At 32.9% G+C, this 15,637-nt stretch overlaps 1 protein-coding gene across 2 annotated transcripts in view; it reads right to left on the reverse strand.

The window, feature by feature from the left end:
- Positions 1-2,961: 2,961 nt before the first annotated feature.
- LRP12 (LDL receptor related protein 12) overlaps positions 2,962-15,637 on the reverse strand; it is a 102,060-nt gene continuing 89,384 nt past the window's right edge. For both annotated transcript variants that reach the window (XM_031947109.1, XM_003760320.4), the window contains 4 exons: positions 15,136-15,338; positions 10,078-11,182; positions 9,146-9,278; positions 2,962-5,320 (listed from right to left, as the gene is read on the reverse strand). In XM_031947109.1, coding sequence (XP_031802969.1) covers positions 4,457-5,320; positions 9,146-9,278; positions 10,078-11,182; positions 15,136-15,338 — 2,305 coding nt within the window. In that variant the 3' untranslated portion in view covers positions 2,962-4,456. The remainder of the gene's footprint in view (positions 5,321-9,145; positions 9,279-10,077; positions 11,183-15,135; positions 15,339-15,637) is intronic.

The raw sequence follows: 15,637 nt of genomic DNA on the forward strand, positions 1-15,637 counted from the left end.
ACTGGGAGGAGGAAACAATTTGTGGCAGGATGTCCACTCAGCAAACTATAGCAACAATCCAAATGGGAATAAGGGAATCACGGAGGTGACAATGTTTGGGAAGTCAAGTTTAAGTTCAGTTTTTGAGAGGTTCATTTTTAAGACTGAATGTCTCAGGAACACCAGTTAACATGGATTAAAATAGGACAGAAACTTAGTGATGATTGGAAGTGGATAAACACAGAGTGTGCCCAAAATTTTTAAATGGTTTTAAGCTGAAGCTTGCTCTTGTTTTATTATTCATGTATGCATGTGTATATATATTCACATGTATACATATTATATTAAATATATTCTCTGCATAGAACACCTAGTTATATTCTTAAGAATTCATGAAGTTATCTGAAGAAGACTGTGTAGAGGAAGAAAGCTTAGTCAGAAATCTGAGGAACACCAAGATTTAAGGGACCTCATATGGATGACAAGTTAGCAAAGAAACTTAAGACTTAGCCAAGTAAAAGAAACATGAGAGCAAAGTCATGAAAATCCAGTATTCAGGAGTAGACAAGAAAACAAAGTGGAATGCAGCCAATAAGCTGAGAAGAACAAGAACTGAGACAAGACTATCAGTTTTGGCAGTTATTAATAACTCTCCTAGTAAGTAAATGATCAGTGCTAATGGCTACAAAGACAATGGTGAAGCCAAAGGTAGTTATGCCCCTACTTTTTTTCTCAAGCTACCAGTATTATGATTTTTAAAAAAATTATTGGTCATTTTAATTACCTGCGTCTTCCTGATTATGAATTCCTCCTCCCCCCTGCCCATAACATCTCAGGATCACATATATTCAATTTTAAATTAAACATTAAATATGCTTTTGTTTGTAATGGTGCCTTAAATTTGAAGATAAAAACAAGAACACAAATTCAGTTTAAGCTTCTAGTCCTGTCTCAACGACTGGCAATGAATACTCCTCAAGCTGTTTCACCTTAAGAAGTACAGGGTTGGAAAATGGACCAGCAAATTTCATTGGTATGGGAAACTCCCATGATAGGAAACTCTTTTTACTTAGATTACCCTTTCTTTAAAACTTAAGAGTTTTAAAGAATTGCTTAAAGCAGTGGTGTCTTAGAAAATCACAAATTAACATTATATATGTATTGTATTTTTAATTTATTACATATTTCCCAATTATATTTAATCTGGTTTGAGAACTCTGGCTTACGGCTCTAAGAGCTTAAATGACTTACCCAGTATCTATCAGAGCCAGGACTTGGAGGCAGGTCCTTCTGGCTCAAAGGCCAGATGTCTACCCTGTACAAGATGCTATTTCACTTTAAGAACTTTACAATAAATTAAGAGTTTTGAAGAAAATGTATGTCTCATACCCTTCAAGATATAATAGTCATGATTATGGGCAAGTAGCAACTGAGTTCCTGCTCAACTTTTGGACAAAGCATAAAAAATATTCTCTCTAGCATAAGAGGGAAGCATTTTAGATGTTTATGTCATTAAACCCAACCTTAAATCTCAAGACAAAACAAAAAGTATCCAAATTTATTCCTCTTCAGTAGGCACACAGAAAACATAACATGTTCTGAGGGTTTGAGCAGACAAACTCTAGGCCTTGCTTATTATTGATAAAAATACTAACAGAATGGAATGTTAATGGACTGGAAATTTCTGAAAGCTCTTTTTTCCAAATCAAATCTTCTCAGATAATGACATATTCCACTGATTTATAAAATTATACATAAATTTACATAGGAAAGGGTCTAGTCCCATGAATAAATAAAAATCAGCAAGAAAGCATCTTTTCCCATTACATTTCTTTAGAAAATTAGGATTTTTTTGTTAAAACACTAAAGTCATCATATAAAAATACTGAAGAGACCCAAAACAAATTATATCAGAACCTGGGAGATAATTTGTAATGGGAAGAACATGGGAATCAGAAATCCTGGATGCAAAGCCTAGTTCCATTTACTATTTGTATGACCTTGGACATGTCACATAATTTCTTTTGAGTCTTAAGTCTCCTTTTCCTGAAGAATAAGGTATATGAAGCTCAATAATCTCTGTGTTAATTTTGACTTCTAAATTTTGTATGTGTAAACACACATATTGCATCTTCCTAGGGCAAAACCATGTAAAGAATTTCATATTGTACATTATATGGACTCAAATATATAAGCTATGGGATCAAGGCAATTCTTCTGTCAACTTAAGGAAGATAATGACCTCAAGAATGTGTTTTCTAAAGCCTCATTATAAACTAAGTTGTCATATGTTAAACTGTTTAATGTACTGTTGTTTGTCTGAAAACATCCAACTTAGTCCATTCACACAGAGGAGTAAATTAAGAAGTATCTTTCTGTATCATCATCAATTCTCTCATTGTCTTTTTCCAGGGTGCTTTGTATAAATCATGCTGCATTCATTTTACTATGAGGTTCAGTGGTAACAGCTAATCTTACCGCTTCATCCATCTACTTTATTTAAGGGAGAACTATTTAGAAGATGACTACTATCAGTGCAATCAGCACTACAAATAAGTATGAATAATAACAATTAATCAGTGATAGTATAGAAATAATTCTAATAAACCATTTTATCATTTTATTCAGTAAGTTTAAGTGCATAGTTTTGCTGTCAACTTTTTGTGGGGAAAAGACCTATTTATTTCACTGAAAGTGCAATTTCTTTATACTTGGAATTGCATATCACCTAATAGCTATATTATAGACCAATTAAACTTTAATGAATGTAGTTAGTTATGTTTGAGGGAATATTCTAGTCCATCAATTGTACTAAATCTCACTGTATTTCTGACTTAATATTTATATGATAATTAGAGGGAGAAGATGGTCATGCCTTTCATTCAATTTAGTTTTTCTTCTATTGTGCATTTTACATATTATATTTTTTGCATGCACCAATTCTAAACAAAAACAAAGAACAATTTTGATTTAAAAAGTACCTCAAGGCATAACAAAAAGTCATTTTAATTTCAATACATATTAAAACATTTTAGTCAGTTCTGCCTGACAGCATAACACAACAAATGCACAAGACCTTAAACATGCTCTAAAATGACATTCAGCAAAGTATTTAAAATTTAATAAATAGCATAGTCCACACACAAATACATTTTTTTCGTACTGAATCATTAAGCTACTAAAACAGATTGGCGAAGAATAAATTAACAGTAGTTGACAATTAAAAAAAGGATGTAGGGTCTTGTAATCACTCTAGTAGCCATATCAACCTTCTTATTACAAAATTTGAAACAACGATTTTTCCACTTGTTTTTTTCCAATATGAAAATTACAAAACCCTGCTCCCCAAACAAAAAATGTATACTGAAAATACCATTTTTCTTACAACCAGGTAATTCAGTCTTTAAATATAATAAATAAATTAAGAACCAGCAAAGCAATTTAAATTGTAATAAAAATGCAACACCCCAAGAAAAGAGCTACAGAAATATATATTCATTGCAGTATTAGCGAATAATAGTATTTAAAGTGATAGTGCTTGTGCACTAAGCTCATTTGAGACCTTGATATGATTTTAGTGCAAATCCCTTCGGTCCAATACAAGCAGACCCCATATATATCAGGGAAAGATATTACCAGCTGTAACTTATCTCGTACAGTATTTGTACATATTTTATAAAGTTCAAGAATTTATGCATAGTAGAGTATCTTCAGCCACTTTATTCTGTCACCATATAGAGATGAAGAAAAAAAATGACATGGGATTTTACATACCATTTGGTTTGTACCATGTTAGAGAGTATTGTATTAAAGTCAATGTTATAAAATCTATAAAAGGATTTTGTATTTGCCATCAGTTTATCTAATTATACCTAATTTCACACACCACTGCATATTTAACTTAACAAAAAAGATTGAGAATTTTTTTCTCCCTTTGATAAGTTCATATTATTAAGATGAAATTCAAGAATATTTAGACAAATGTTCTGGAGGTCAAAAATAAGGGGAAAAGGTGAATTTTTGCACATTAACAACTATAACAGTATTTAGTATATTAAATTACAGATTATGTGTTGGCAATAACATGTTTAGTTTCTAAGGAAAAATATCACTCTGTACAAATAAATCTCTTAACATAGGATAAATAACCTGAAAGTCAAATGAGTTTCCAGCAGCCATATTTCTACTGTGAACTACAGTACCAGGATAAACAAATTATAAACTAATGGGATGGACATTGGTTACTTAACAGTATGGATACTTGATGTATTTGCAGCTGCTAAAATGTTCACTCTAGCAGTTTACAGAGTTGGAAGTGTTTATTTAACCATGCAGGCTAACACATCAGAATATGAATTTGCCCTGGACTTTTTTTTTTTTTTTTTTTTAACTAAAACTAGTTTCTTATCTGTAAAGTACAAAACAATGACTGGATATTGCTCCAACTTGTATACAATCTCCCCTATTCAAACTGTACCTAACAAAGTAACAAAGCCTCATCATCACTTGTTTCACTTTTTAGTATTGGTTCTAAGCATGAGTCAGGTATCTGGGCAGTATGCACAATACCACAGTGCTCACAGGGACCATCTCGATTACATGGCCTTACTCCATGGTGTGCTGCACTGTAAGGTTGTCTAAGCCCTTGTCCTTGATCTGAAGCAAGATCAAGAAGAGGTCTGGAACAGTCATTCACATCAAAGTCTGATGCTGCATCAGAAACAGGAATTAGCATTTCAACATCATCATCTTCCTCTCTGCCTCGTACTCCATTATCAAGCTGTCTCAAAGGACTCTGGTTCTGATTGACAGAGCTTGATCTCCCTAATGTAAAGCGTACCCAACGTAAACCTTGAGTCACTCGACTTAGTGCACTGGTAAGTTGATGACGAGCTGGACTCACACTTGGAGGCTCCAAACTGGTTACTTCCCTTCCATTATCTGTATTACCAGTACGGGTATTCTGACTTGAGGAACTTCCACATGCTCCTATTGCTGCTTCTATGGCTGTTGTGGGAGGGACCTTCTGAGGCAAAGGGGCTGCAACTCCACCAACTGCTCCAGCAGCATCTCTCCTCTCATTTTCTGTGTCTGTGTCATCAGACTCAACTGAAAATAGGTTTCTGTGAGCAGTATTTCTTTCAGGTTCTCTACTAGAATTTTGATTTGGAACATCATCTCCATCTGCTGAGACCAGAGCTAGTGATCCTGAATGACGTGATCTTGCAAAATTAAAAATACGATTCCAAATGTTGCTGGATCTGCCTGCTATTGGGAGTCTGATTGAGGTAAATCCAAGTTGAGATCGCACAGCTAGCCTTAAGTTTTCCAAAACTGAAGCCTGCAACAACAAAAAAGGAAAAGCATGTAAACTATAACATTATATATATTTACTATTTCTAAATATTATAAAATGTTCTTTATGGATAACATAATTTAAGTAAATCTTGAAGGCTTTTAAAATATTATAAAGCAACATGAGGCAGTAAGACTAAAATAAAATATCCCAACAATCTGTATAAGAGAAAATAAATACCATCAATCCTTCCTGTTACTATTTGAGGAAAAGAGTCAAATTTTCTCTTTGAGAAAATCTACTAAGTATTTTCCCATATAGATTTGTTTACATTCTACTTTAGTCTCTAATTCACATTTTAGAAAATTTAGCTGTTTTAAGATTAGAACTGATCTCCATATACATATAATTTTAGTAGAAAGATAAGTGGTCTTGAAATCGGTGAGAACCTAATCCAAATCTTTCCTGACATATACTAGTTTTGGAATCCAAGATACAACACTTAACATCTCTGTGCTCTGGGAAACTGTCTAAGACTGGTACTGGAAGACAAGGTACAGATCTGCACAGCTTGAGTTTCTTCCTTTATTATCTCTCTATAATAATGAAATTACAGTCCCTATTATAGTAAAGATTATATAAATGTAAGAATAAACTTTTAACCATTTTTTTTAATGAAAACCCTCAGACCTCCTCTTCAATTACCAGATTTCCCAACAGTAAATCAATTTACTTTTACTGGAAAATATTGTCAAAGCTGAAAAATTCAACATCAATTAGGAATATAAAGCATAACTTATTTAAATGTTGTTTCATGAACATGGGTTTTTTATTAAAAAAAAAAAAAGCAAACCATTAAACTTTATAAGATAAAAAAATTGCTCAAATGTGGCATTACAACTTCACAAATCAAAACTTTATGCTTAAATTTTTAGAAGTATAAAATATTGGTTCTACACTGAAGTCCCATACTTCATAAAGTTTTCAAAGATTAGTTCAAATCATTATGGCAGATCCCATCAAGCTGCAAGTAGACTGTCTGGTGGTGGAACTGTGATCTGCATGGGTGAAAGGCATGTGAACAAGATGAAATCAGAGATCCCAAAGGATTGAAGAAGAAGAAAATAACAAAAGAATTGATCAATATATAAAAACAACTTTTCTCTTATATAATTGAGATAACCATAAAGTACTATCTATAGTTGAGATCTATAATTGAGATAACCATAAAGTACTAATAACCATAATTTTTATAATGTCACATTATAATAAGCATTCATAAATTATTTTCCCAAGGCATTTTGGATACCTAAATCATCAGATATTAAATTATTAGAATTATAATGTAGTTAATACTACTAAATCCCAATTCTGAAGTTCTTTATACCTTACAAAGCATTTTCTATACATGATCTCATTTTATCTTTATGAAGATGCTATAACATAGAGTATATATTTATCTATTATATATATAATATAATATATTATCTATCTATTGACGACCTTAGAGAATAACTTAACTTTACACCTCTAAAAAGTGAAAGAGATTCAACATGAACAAAGACATTCTACTTTCAACAGTGCTCTTTTCACAAATCAATCTTATATTCTTTACTGAATATATATGGTAATGAAGAACATAAAATTAACCCTAACATTAGTCATTCTCTAAGCATTCAAGATAAATGGGAGTTTGCAAATTATTACATATACTCAAATTCCAAGTACATAAACTGCAGACTCTAATCGCCACCTGGTGGTTAAGCAAAGCAACATTAGAACTATAAATTCACTTAGGAAAATCCTCTATATTCACAAATTAGTCATTTGTGACTTCAAATATGCCAAAGGACAGTCTTTGTTTCTCTCCAAGTAATGACTCAATATGTTCCTTTAATCTTTGAGCTTCACATGAAGAATAAGATGTAACACCTAATGAGATTTTTTTATTTTCTTCCTCTCTAATTTAAGTACAATACAATATTTTGGATTTCCATGGGGACTACTAAAATATATTACTCCTCAAACCTCTGCCAAAACATAATATTCTGTTATTGTAGAGATATTCCAAAATTCAGCACTAAGTGAGAAGCAGATTTTCTAAACAAGTATGAAAATGACAATCAGGAAGAAAATTTATGTTTGAGGGAGGTTTCTAATACTGTCTTCTGATTCTAAAATGTCTTTAACTTTTTATAAAATAACATCAAAAGTCTATATTTATCCTATTTTGTGATTTTTGGCTCTCATGACTTAGAAGATAAATAAAAACAAAATTATAACACTTTAGAGTTAACAAAATCACTTTCACATAAATATTCTTATTGTTCAGTGAGTTGATCAGTGGGAGAGATATTACAGATGAAGAAAGTGGGGTTTGAAGAAGTTAAGTAAATGTGCCCAAGGCTCTATGGACAGTTATTTGCAGAAAGGAGCTAGAAAACCCTAGAAAATCCTACTCTTTCTTTTTTCCACTCACTTCTGTTTAAAAATCAATTAGAGATCTTAAAGTTGTTGCTTATACTTGGTGACACTGTTGAAAATACCTTAACTTTTCACACTCAAAAATTTATAATTGAATTCATAAAAATATTTACATGAAATTCTGAAGATTAAACCTACTTAAAAATTTGGTGGGTAAAATAGTAATGAACTAGCTTGTAAGGAGGTTTCTTTGATACTACAAAGGAAATAAAATCCTTCACCATGTGGGGTCACATTGACCAGAGTAAAAACTGGCTAGCAGTAAGTCCAGATGTTTTCTTCAAAGGTGCTGAACAGGAAAGACAATGGACTCTATCTGAATTTATGCCTTGTGTATACAGAGAAGCAATCAGTGGCACATTTTAACTCTTTAGACTGTTGATTTCACCCTAAAAAACTGATTCAAAGTCAAGTCATCCTACTGGGAGAGAAAGAGCTAAAAGGGGCTTTTAAGTAAAGGAAATAGCAACATTATGGTGGAAAGCATATTAGACAGGCGCTACAGATTCAAACCCATTTCTGACAATTAGGAACTATTTAATAAGCCAATGATTTTGAGCATTAACGGCACATAATTTTTAAAAAATATATCTAATCAATGAAAGTTCACAGAAAATATAGTATTATTTACTACCAGTCTTTTATTATATTCTCTCAAATTCAAATGTGAAAGTCTTTTCTCTCAATTAGGTCAAAATGTTATCTTTACAGCAATTACTCTATTGGTTAGTCTAGTATAGAATAACTAACAGATTAATTTTGTTATTAATTGCTATACAGACCATCAAATACAGATGTTTGCCAAGCAAACAGCTTACCTCCTGAATTTTATTTTTTAAATTTCACTTCAACAAATTATTCTATAAAACTACTCAAGAAACTCCTCTTTCCCAACAAATAATTATGCCTAATAATTTATTAAAATCACTATGAATAGATTATGCTAATGTAAAAAGTAAAGAAAGATACAAAACATCTTAACGGGAACTATTTAAAACATATTTTAAAGTAAAAGCTACCAAAGCTGTATAAACAACAGCTTATTTAAATAGAAAAAAAGAAAATAGGGTTATTTAAAAGATTATCCCAAAGGGTCATGGTAAAGATTTCTATAATTTTATCAGAGTTGGCAGGGTGATGGTAGGGGTAATAGGAAGTGTGCTATTCAGTTGTTTCTGATCCATTGTGACTCTAAATGAGGTTTTCTTGGCAAAGATACTGAAGTGATGTGTCATTTCCTTTTCCAGATCACTTTACAGATGAGGAAATTGAGGTAAATGGGGTTAAATGACTTGCCCAGGATTGCACTGCTAGTAAGTATTTGAGGCTACTGTATATTAGAAGTGTTTTGATCCTATGATTTCAAATTTATCAAGTATACTGTACCTGGTTCGGTGAACAAACAGGGAAATCTTCAACTGGTGGAATCAATCCTTGGGCTATTAATTGTCCATAAGAAGGAGGAGCTTCTCTTCTTAGTAATTCTGCTTCAACTCTCGACAACTGTGTTTCAAATGATCTTTTTAAAATAGAGAAGGGAAGGAAGAAAACAAGTTAATACTACATGTTTCAACAGATTCTTTTTTACTTAATTTTAGTGCATTTTTCATTTGTTTTGAATGTTATTATAATAGCAAAATTTTTCCTTCATTCTAAACTTTAAGGATATCAGCTAGGTTTAATTTCTCTTTTAATGATTTGTGTATGCTTTTTAAATCTGCATCATGATAACTCGGAGAATTAAAAAAGGTAGCATGAAAACTTTAGTTTATACAATAGCTCCTACAACAAATAAATAAATAATGAATGAATGAATGAAAACAGGAACTGCTGGCTACAGATGATTTTTTTCTTATCTTGATTCTGATTATAGTTACTTCCTTTGGAGTTCTACTCATTCATTTCTCAGCCACCCTTCTGACATTCTAGTGAGTTGACATATATAATAAGGTCTATAAAGCTCATTATGCACATAAGTTCATTTAATATTCACACTAATCTTAAGAAGCATCACTTCAGCCATTATCACAATTTTATAGAAAAGAAAACAATCTCAGAAAAGTTAAGTGAATAATCATCCATGGTCATATAGCTAATAAGTGCTGGAGGTAGATTAGATTCAATGTCCAGTGTTCTTTCCTATTTCCCACCATAGGCAATGTTATTTTTCTATCTTTTACAGGTCTTCCCAATTAAAACAATCTCAAATATTTACCATTTTTAAGAACACCCTTCTATTAGGATCTATTAGGGATAACAGCATATTTTACTGTACAAAATATAAAAGATGTCAGTTTAATTTTAATTTTCATACTGACCTTCGTTCAAACATTCTTAAAGAGTAGAGTTTACAAGTACACCCCAAGGCAATGACGAGTAATAGCCCACAGATGAGACTCCCAATGACTGCTGCTGTTATTACTCTGGTAGGCACAATTACTGGACAGTTCTCCTCATCACTACCATCACCACAGTCATCTTGAGAATCACACACCCAGCTTTCAAACACACATCGGTTATTTTTGCAATGAAAATTTCCTGGTTGGCAAAAAAAGCAGTTTTTTTCATCTGAGCCATTAGGGCAGTGATTCTGGTAGTTGCAGCGGTCAGAGCGAGGATAACAGACACCATTTCTCGAACAAGGAAATTCCTCCTTTTGGCACATGGTACAATTGATTTCATCCCTTCCATTTGGACAATGCCAATACCCATCACAACGCTGCTGCTCAGTATAACAACCCCAGTTACCCCCACAGGGTATTTCCCAAGGCAAACAGAAGCCATCTACTTGATAGGTAGCGTTAAAACCCCTAGCAGCATTTACTTTATCAGCACAAAAATGTACTCTTATCTGCCCAGAAGAAGAAACAACTGTAAGAGGTGCATGAGAGTCAAATGCAGTTAATACACGTAAAAGCTTGTGTGGATTTTCTTCTAATCCATCATATATTTTGACATAATCGCCATAACCAGTACCATCAAGCTTAAAGTCAGTGAAGCGCAAAATTACTTTGCGATGATCACCAGTGTCTATTAGCCAGGTACAATTGCTTCCTGGAGGATAAAAGTCTGGATAATTGGGAGAATTAAAAGTACCATAAAAGTATTTTAACCACTGTCCACATGTTTGTACATCACAGTCTATTTCATCTCCTAGGTCAAGGCAGTCAATGTTCCCATCACATTTTAAGGATTCAGGAAGACAAGTGTAAACTTTGGTAAATCGAGACAGGCATTGGAATTGGTTGTAAGCACAGGGTTGAAAAGAGGAAGCTGTTGGAGGATCAGCTTCTTTGGCACATATCTCTTCATCAGAATTGTCTCCGCATTCATCCATGTTATTACATTTCCAAGTTTCAGGAATGCATTTCCCATTACCGCAGCGAAATTGATCACATGCACAATTTGGTTCATCAGATTTTCCTGGAGGGATAACAGGATGAGAAATGATATATTTTGCACAAATAAAAAACTGTTTCAAAGATAAAACCAAATAGAAGTTTAATCATTATAAAATAACATATTATTTGAATGAAAAATCTAAAATAGATGATGATATTCTTTACACAAGTTTATCTTAAGGCTCAAAATTTAGTAAAGTGCTATAACATATCTGAATAAAGGGGCCTTTATAAGATACTCTTATAGTTAAGAATTTAGAGACAGGTCTATATCAGACCAGACCAAGTTCTTTAATTTTACATAGCTTTATTAAGCTGTCAATATGTTCTTTACTTCTCTATGGAAGATGAATTATACTTGGCAGTTCTCTCATTAGGGGTCCTATTACTTCTTTAGGACCGTCTTATAGAAAGGAGTTACCTAATAGTTGAAAAGACTATCTTCAGAAAGTGATAGTCATAAAATTCTGTTAAGATTGACCCCAATACTAGTTTCTTTAGTAAGCAAATTTATTCATTAGCTGCATATAGTAGGCAATTAATTACTTATTAAACTGAATTGGCACGTAGTTGATAGAAAACATACTTCATAAGCAAATGCTTAAATTAAACATCACAGAGAGGACATCTTGTCAATAGTTAGGAGAATTATGCCAATGGTCCAATCCATTTATATACCTGTATTAAGACTCTGATAGGGGCAGTTGGATAGTGCAGTGGAGAGAGCAGTAGAGTGCTCTGGAGTTGGAAGGACCTGAGTTCAAATCCAAACTCAGAGACTGACTTACTAGCTGTGTGACCCTGCACAAGTCAATTAATCCCAACTGCCTCCTCCCCCCCAAATAAATAAAATAAAATATTAAGAATCTGCTTATTGTTTGGCAGTTCTATAAGAATATAGTTTCAAATTTATTAGATATTATATTCTTATTGGTAAAACAGGTTGGGGAGGAATGACAACTCTTCCATTTTTTACATGAATATTACAATGTGATTTCAATCTTTTTACTTTCAAATAAACATTTAAGGGAATTTGTGGCTTATGAAACATGAAATTTTATACACTATAATGAGGCACTTCAGGAAGAATAGGAGAGACAAGGACAAGCTTCCCCATATTACCAAAAATTCCATCAATTCTATCTTGAGAAAACTAAAGGTGAAGTAAAAATTTCATTCTTCATGCAACATGCTAGTGGACAGACTGGATGAGGCTATCATCAAAAGTGAAATGCAAAAGTACTTTTAACTCACTTCCTAAGGCACAAAGTACCAATTACAATTACTTAAAACTCTGAAACACTTTAGTTAGTACAGGGAATGAGACTTATTGATTGAAGTCTTTTTGGCAAAACTGAAAATGGCAGGTAAGGCAAATTAACAAGGTCAATCAGGCTATTAAGAAAATAAGGAAGTTCTAAAACAATTTAGTTATAGTTATTAATGAGATTACACTTTACCCGTTTATTTGCAACTACAGGAAACTGAAGATTTACTATTCCTCAACTTGTATTTCATGTTTCATTTGCTCAATTTAATGTTTTCTTTTGTTGAAAACATAACATTCCATGTACTTCATTTAAAGCCAAATGTTTGTCAAAACTGCACTTAATTTATTTTAGATATTGTTTCTTTTTATTACTAAATACTAGATTCCAATTACAAGGTGACAGCCTGTTTAATTCTCTGTAAAGCAGTTATGAAACAGAAGATGGTACTAATTAAGCACTTCTTACACATAGAGAGAGATTATATCTAATAAGCTGATCTGCCAAAAACTAGATAATCTCTACTTGCACAGGCAGATTCAACAGAGTCAGAAAAGAAATATACACTTGTTCCATTTATGAAATTTGGGGATGGGAAAAGAGATGAACAATATGAGCACGAAACCAGCACCATCTCTATTAAGTTTGCTTTGCATAGGAGCTGGTTTATATGTGGTCTGAATCTTTATTTTATTTTTCCTTTTGTTCATTTTACATGACTCCTTATCATTGATTTCTTATCCTTCTGTCCTGCTTACTCCTTCTTCCTTGGGCCCAACAGAAAATATTCTTTCCACTATGATTTAATAGGCTTTAGTACCAATGATTTACTTATGTAGCTCTTAAGTTATCATACTGTTAAATACAAACTGAAAAACTGGCCATAATTATTTTTCTAAAGGCCTAAGAGAAATGGTTCTACCAAACACACACATGAGAGAAATCAAGAGAAGGGAAGGAGATAGGAAAGAAAGGAGAAGAGGGAAGAGAATAAAAAAAATAAAAAAAAAGAGGAGGGGGGAGCCGAGTACAACCTTTCTATTCTTTCCATTCCTTCTTTTTTTATTCTATCTCTATAAACAATTTGGGCTTAAGTAATAACAAAAAGGTAAAAAGAAATAAAGAAAAAAGTATGTGAAAGATAAAAATTATGGCACGATAATATTATCCTTATTCTCAAATCATTTTTATTCAATTATTTTTATGAATTTTCTGGGGTCACCTCATCAGATACACAAAACAGAAAATCGGTCCTGGCCACCCCTCCTATAATTCAGTATTCCAAGATAAAGAGATCTCATTTTCCAACAGCTCTTTGGTTTGTTTTTTATTAACAAGTGTGGGAGTACTTGGGGAGGGGGTGTCTGTTCAATTCTTTCACTTTTTTTGAGATGAGCTCTGTTCCAAGTTCATTGTTAGATGCATAATCTTTGGGTTTGTGGAGAGAGAAGGAAAAAAATCCAGATACAGGATTTAAGAAACAGATTTAAGACATTTTGAGAATTTTGACCACGATAGTATACTAAATTTATTCTTTTCCTGGGATTTTGAGGGAGAGAAAGATTTAGAAAAGAGTGTGAGTGTGTATAGTAACTCTAAGCATTTCAATACTCCTGCTCAGGAAATTCTAGTAGTTCATAATATCCTCTATGATCAAGTAAAGACATCTTTGCTTTGCTTCTAAAATTTTTTATGATGTAGTCCCAACCTAACTTCCCACAGTCATTATCTATTAGACTGATTCAGATACTTTATAATACAGTCAGACTGGTTTTCCTTCTGTTCCTTACTTAGGGTACTTTATCTCCTATCCTTGTATTTTTGTATATCTTCTTATGCATGAAATACATTCCCTCTTACTAGACTCTCACAGAACCCCTCTCTCCCCCAAAACTTAGCTTAATCACTACTTTCTACCTAATGTGAGTATCCTCCCTATCTTTTATTTAATTATTTTGTAAATATTTACTATACATTTGTGTTTATTCTCCTTATACTTATTCCATAGGTACTTAAATATATACTTTTATTTCCCCTATTAGACTGCATAGTACTTGAGAGTATTTTCTATTCCCTATTCAAACTTCATATGAGACACTTGGCAGATGTGTGCTCCTGGGTTAGTAACTTACTTTGTCTGCCTCAATTTTCTCAACTGTAAAATAGGAATAATGACAACATCTACCTTTCAGGATTGTTGTGAGGATCAAATGAGATAATATTTACTACAGTGTCTGACGTATACTACGGGTATCTTAAATCCTTCCTTCCTCCCTCCTTTTCATTTTTATTCACTCCTCCCTTCCCTCTCTCATTTCTTTCTCTCTCTTTTCCTTTCTTTTGCTTTCCTTTCCTATCTTTTTTCTCCCAACCTCCTTCCTTCCCTTTGTTTCTCTCTCCCTCTCTCATTTCCTCTTCTGTAAGTTGAACTAGTCTGAATCGGACAAGGGATGCAGCCTCAAAATGTCTTTTGACTATTCCCAGGTGAGCATGGAGGTTAAGAGCTATCATATCTGACCTCTAATAGTCTTCCCTGCCCCTGCCAATGTCAGATTCAATCTAAGGAAATGCTCCAAACAACTGTGCCACTGTCTGAAGCTTAGATTCAATTAACCTTTGTGTGAAAGGACACTGTTAATCCTGTTTCCCTCTATTCAAATAAATAGCTCAATCTCTAAAGTTTGACTTCTTTTATAAAACCACATACCTGAAAAATATGCCAGTCTGAAACCTTTCCTAGAGATGCTGTCATCAGAATGAAATTTGATCCAAACATGGTCCTGTGAAGAAATATATGGTGGTGGAAGAGTGGAGCCACAGGCTCTGTAACTTTCAACATTCTTGAAGGTTTCTATTGTTAACCAGTCTAAATTGCATCGCCTTGATCCTTGAATATCAAAATCCTGAAAACTGCAAAAAAGTCAGACAAGATATTAAAATGAATAGTTTTAAATGACTATTTTAAATTACTTTTAAAATGGAACAGTAATGCCAATATTCCATAAATGAAAACTGAAAAATATTTCTCCAAAGAAATATTCCATTCTTTCAGACTTATTATATACAGGATGTATACTATGATTTTTCCCCCCTGTATATTAACCAACTGCCAATCTCAAATTACATTAAGTAAAATCACAGAATCACAGATTAAGTGCAACAATTTTTTAAAAGAACTGATGTCCTGGGGCAGGTTAAGTGGTACAGTA

Source organism: Sarcophilus harrisii, chromosome 1, assembly GCF_902635505.1.
Source record: "Sarcophilus harrisii chromosome 1, mSarHar1.11, whole genome shotgun sequence".
Classification (NCBI taxonomy): Eukaryota; Metazoa; Chordata; class Mammalia; order Dasyuromorphia; family Dasyuridae; genus Sarcophilus; species Sarcophilus harrisii.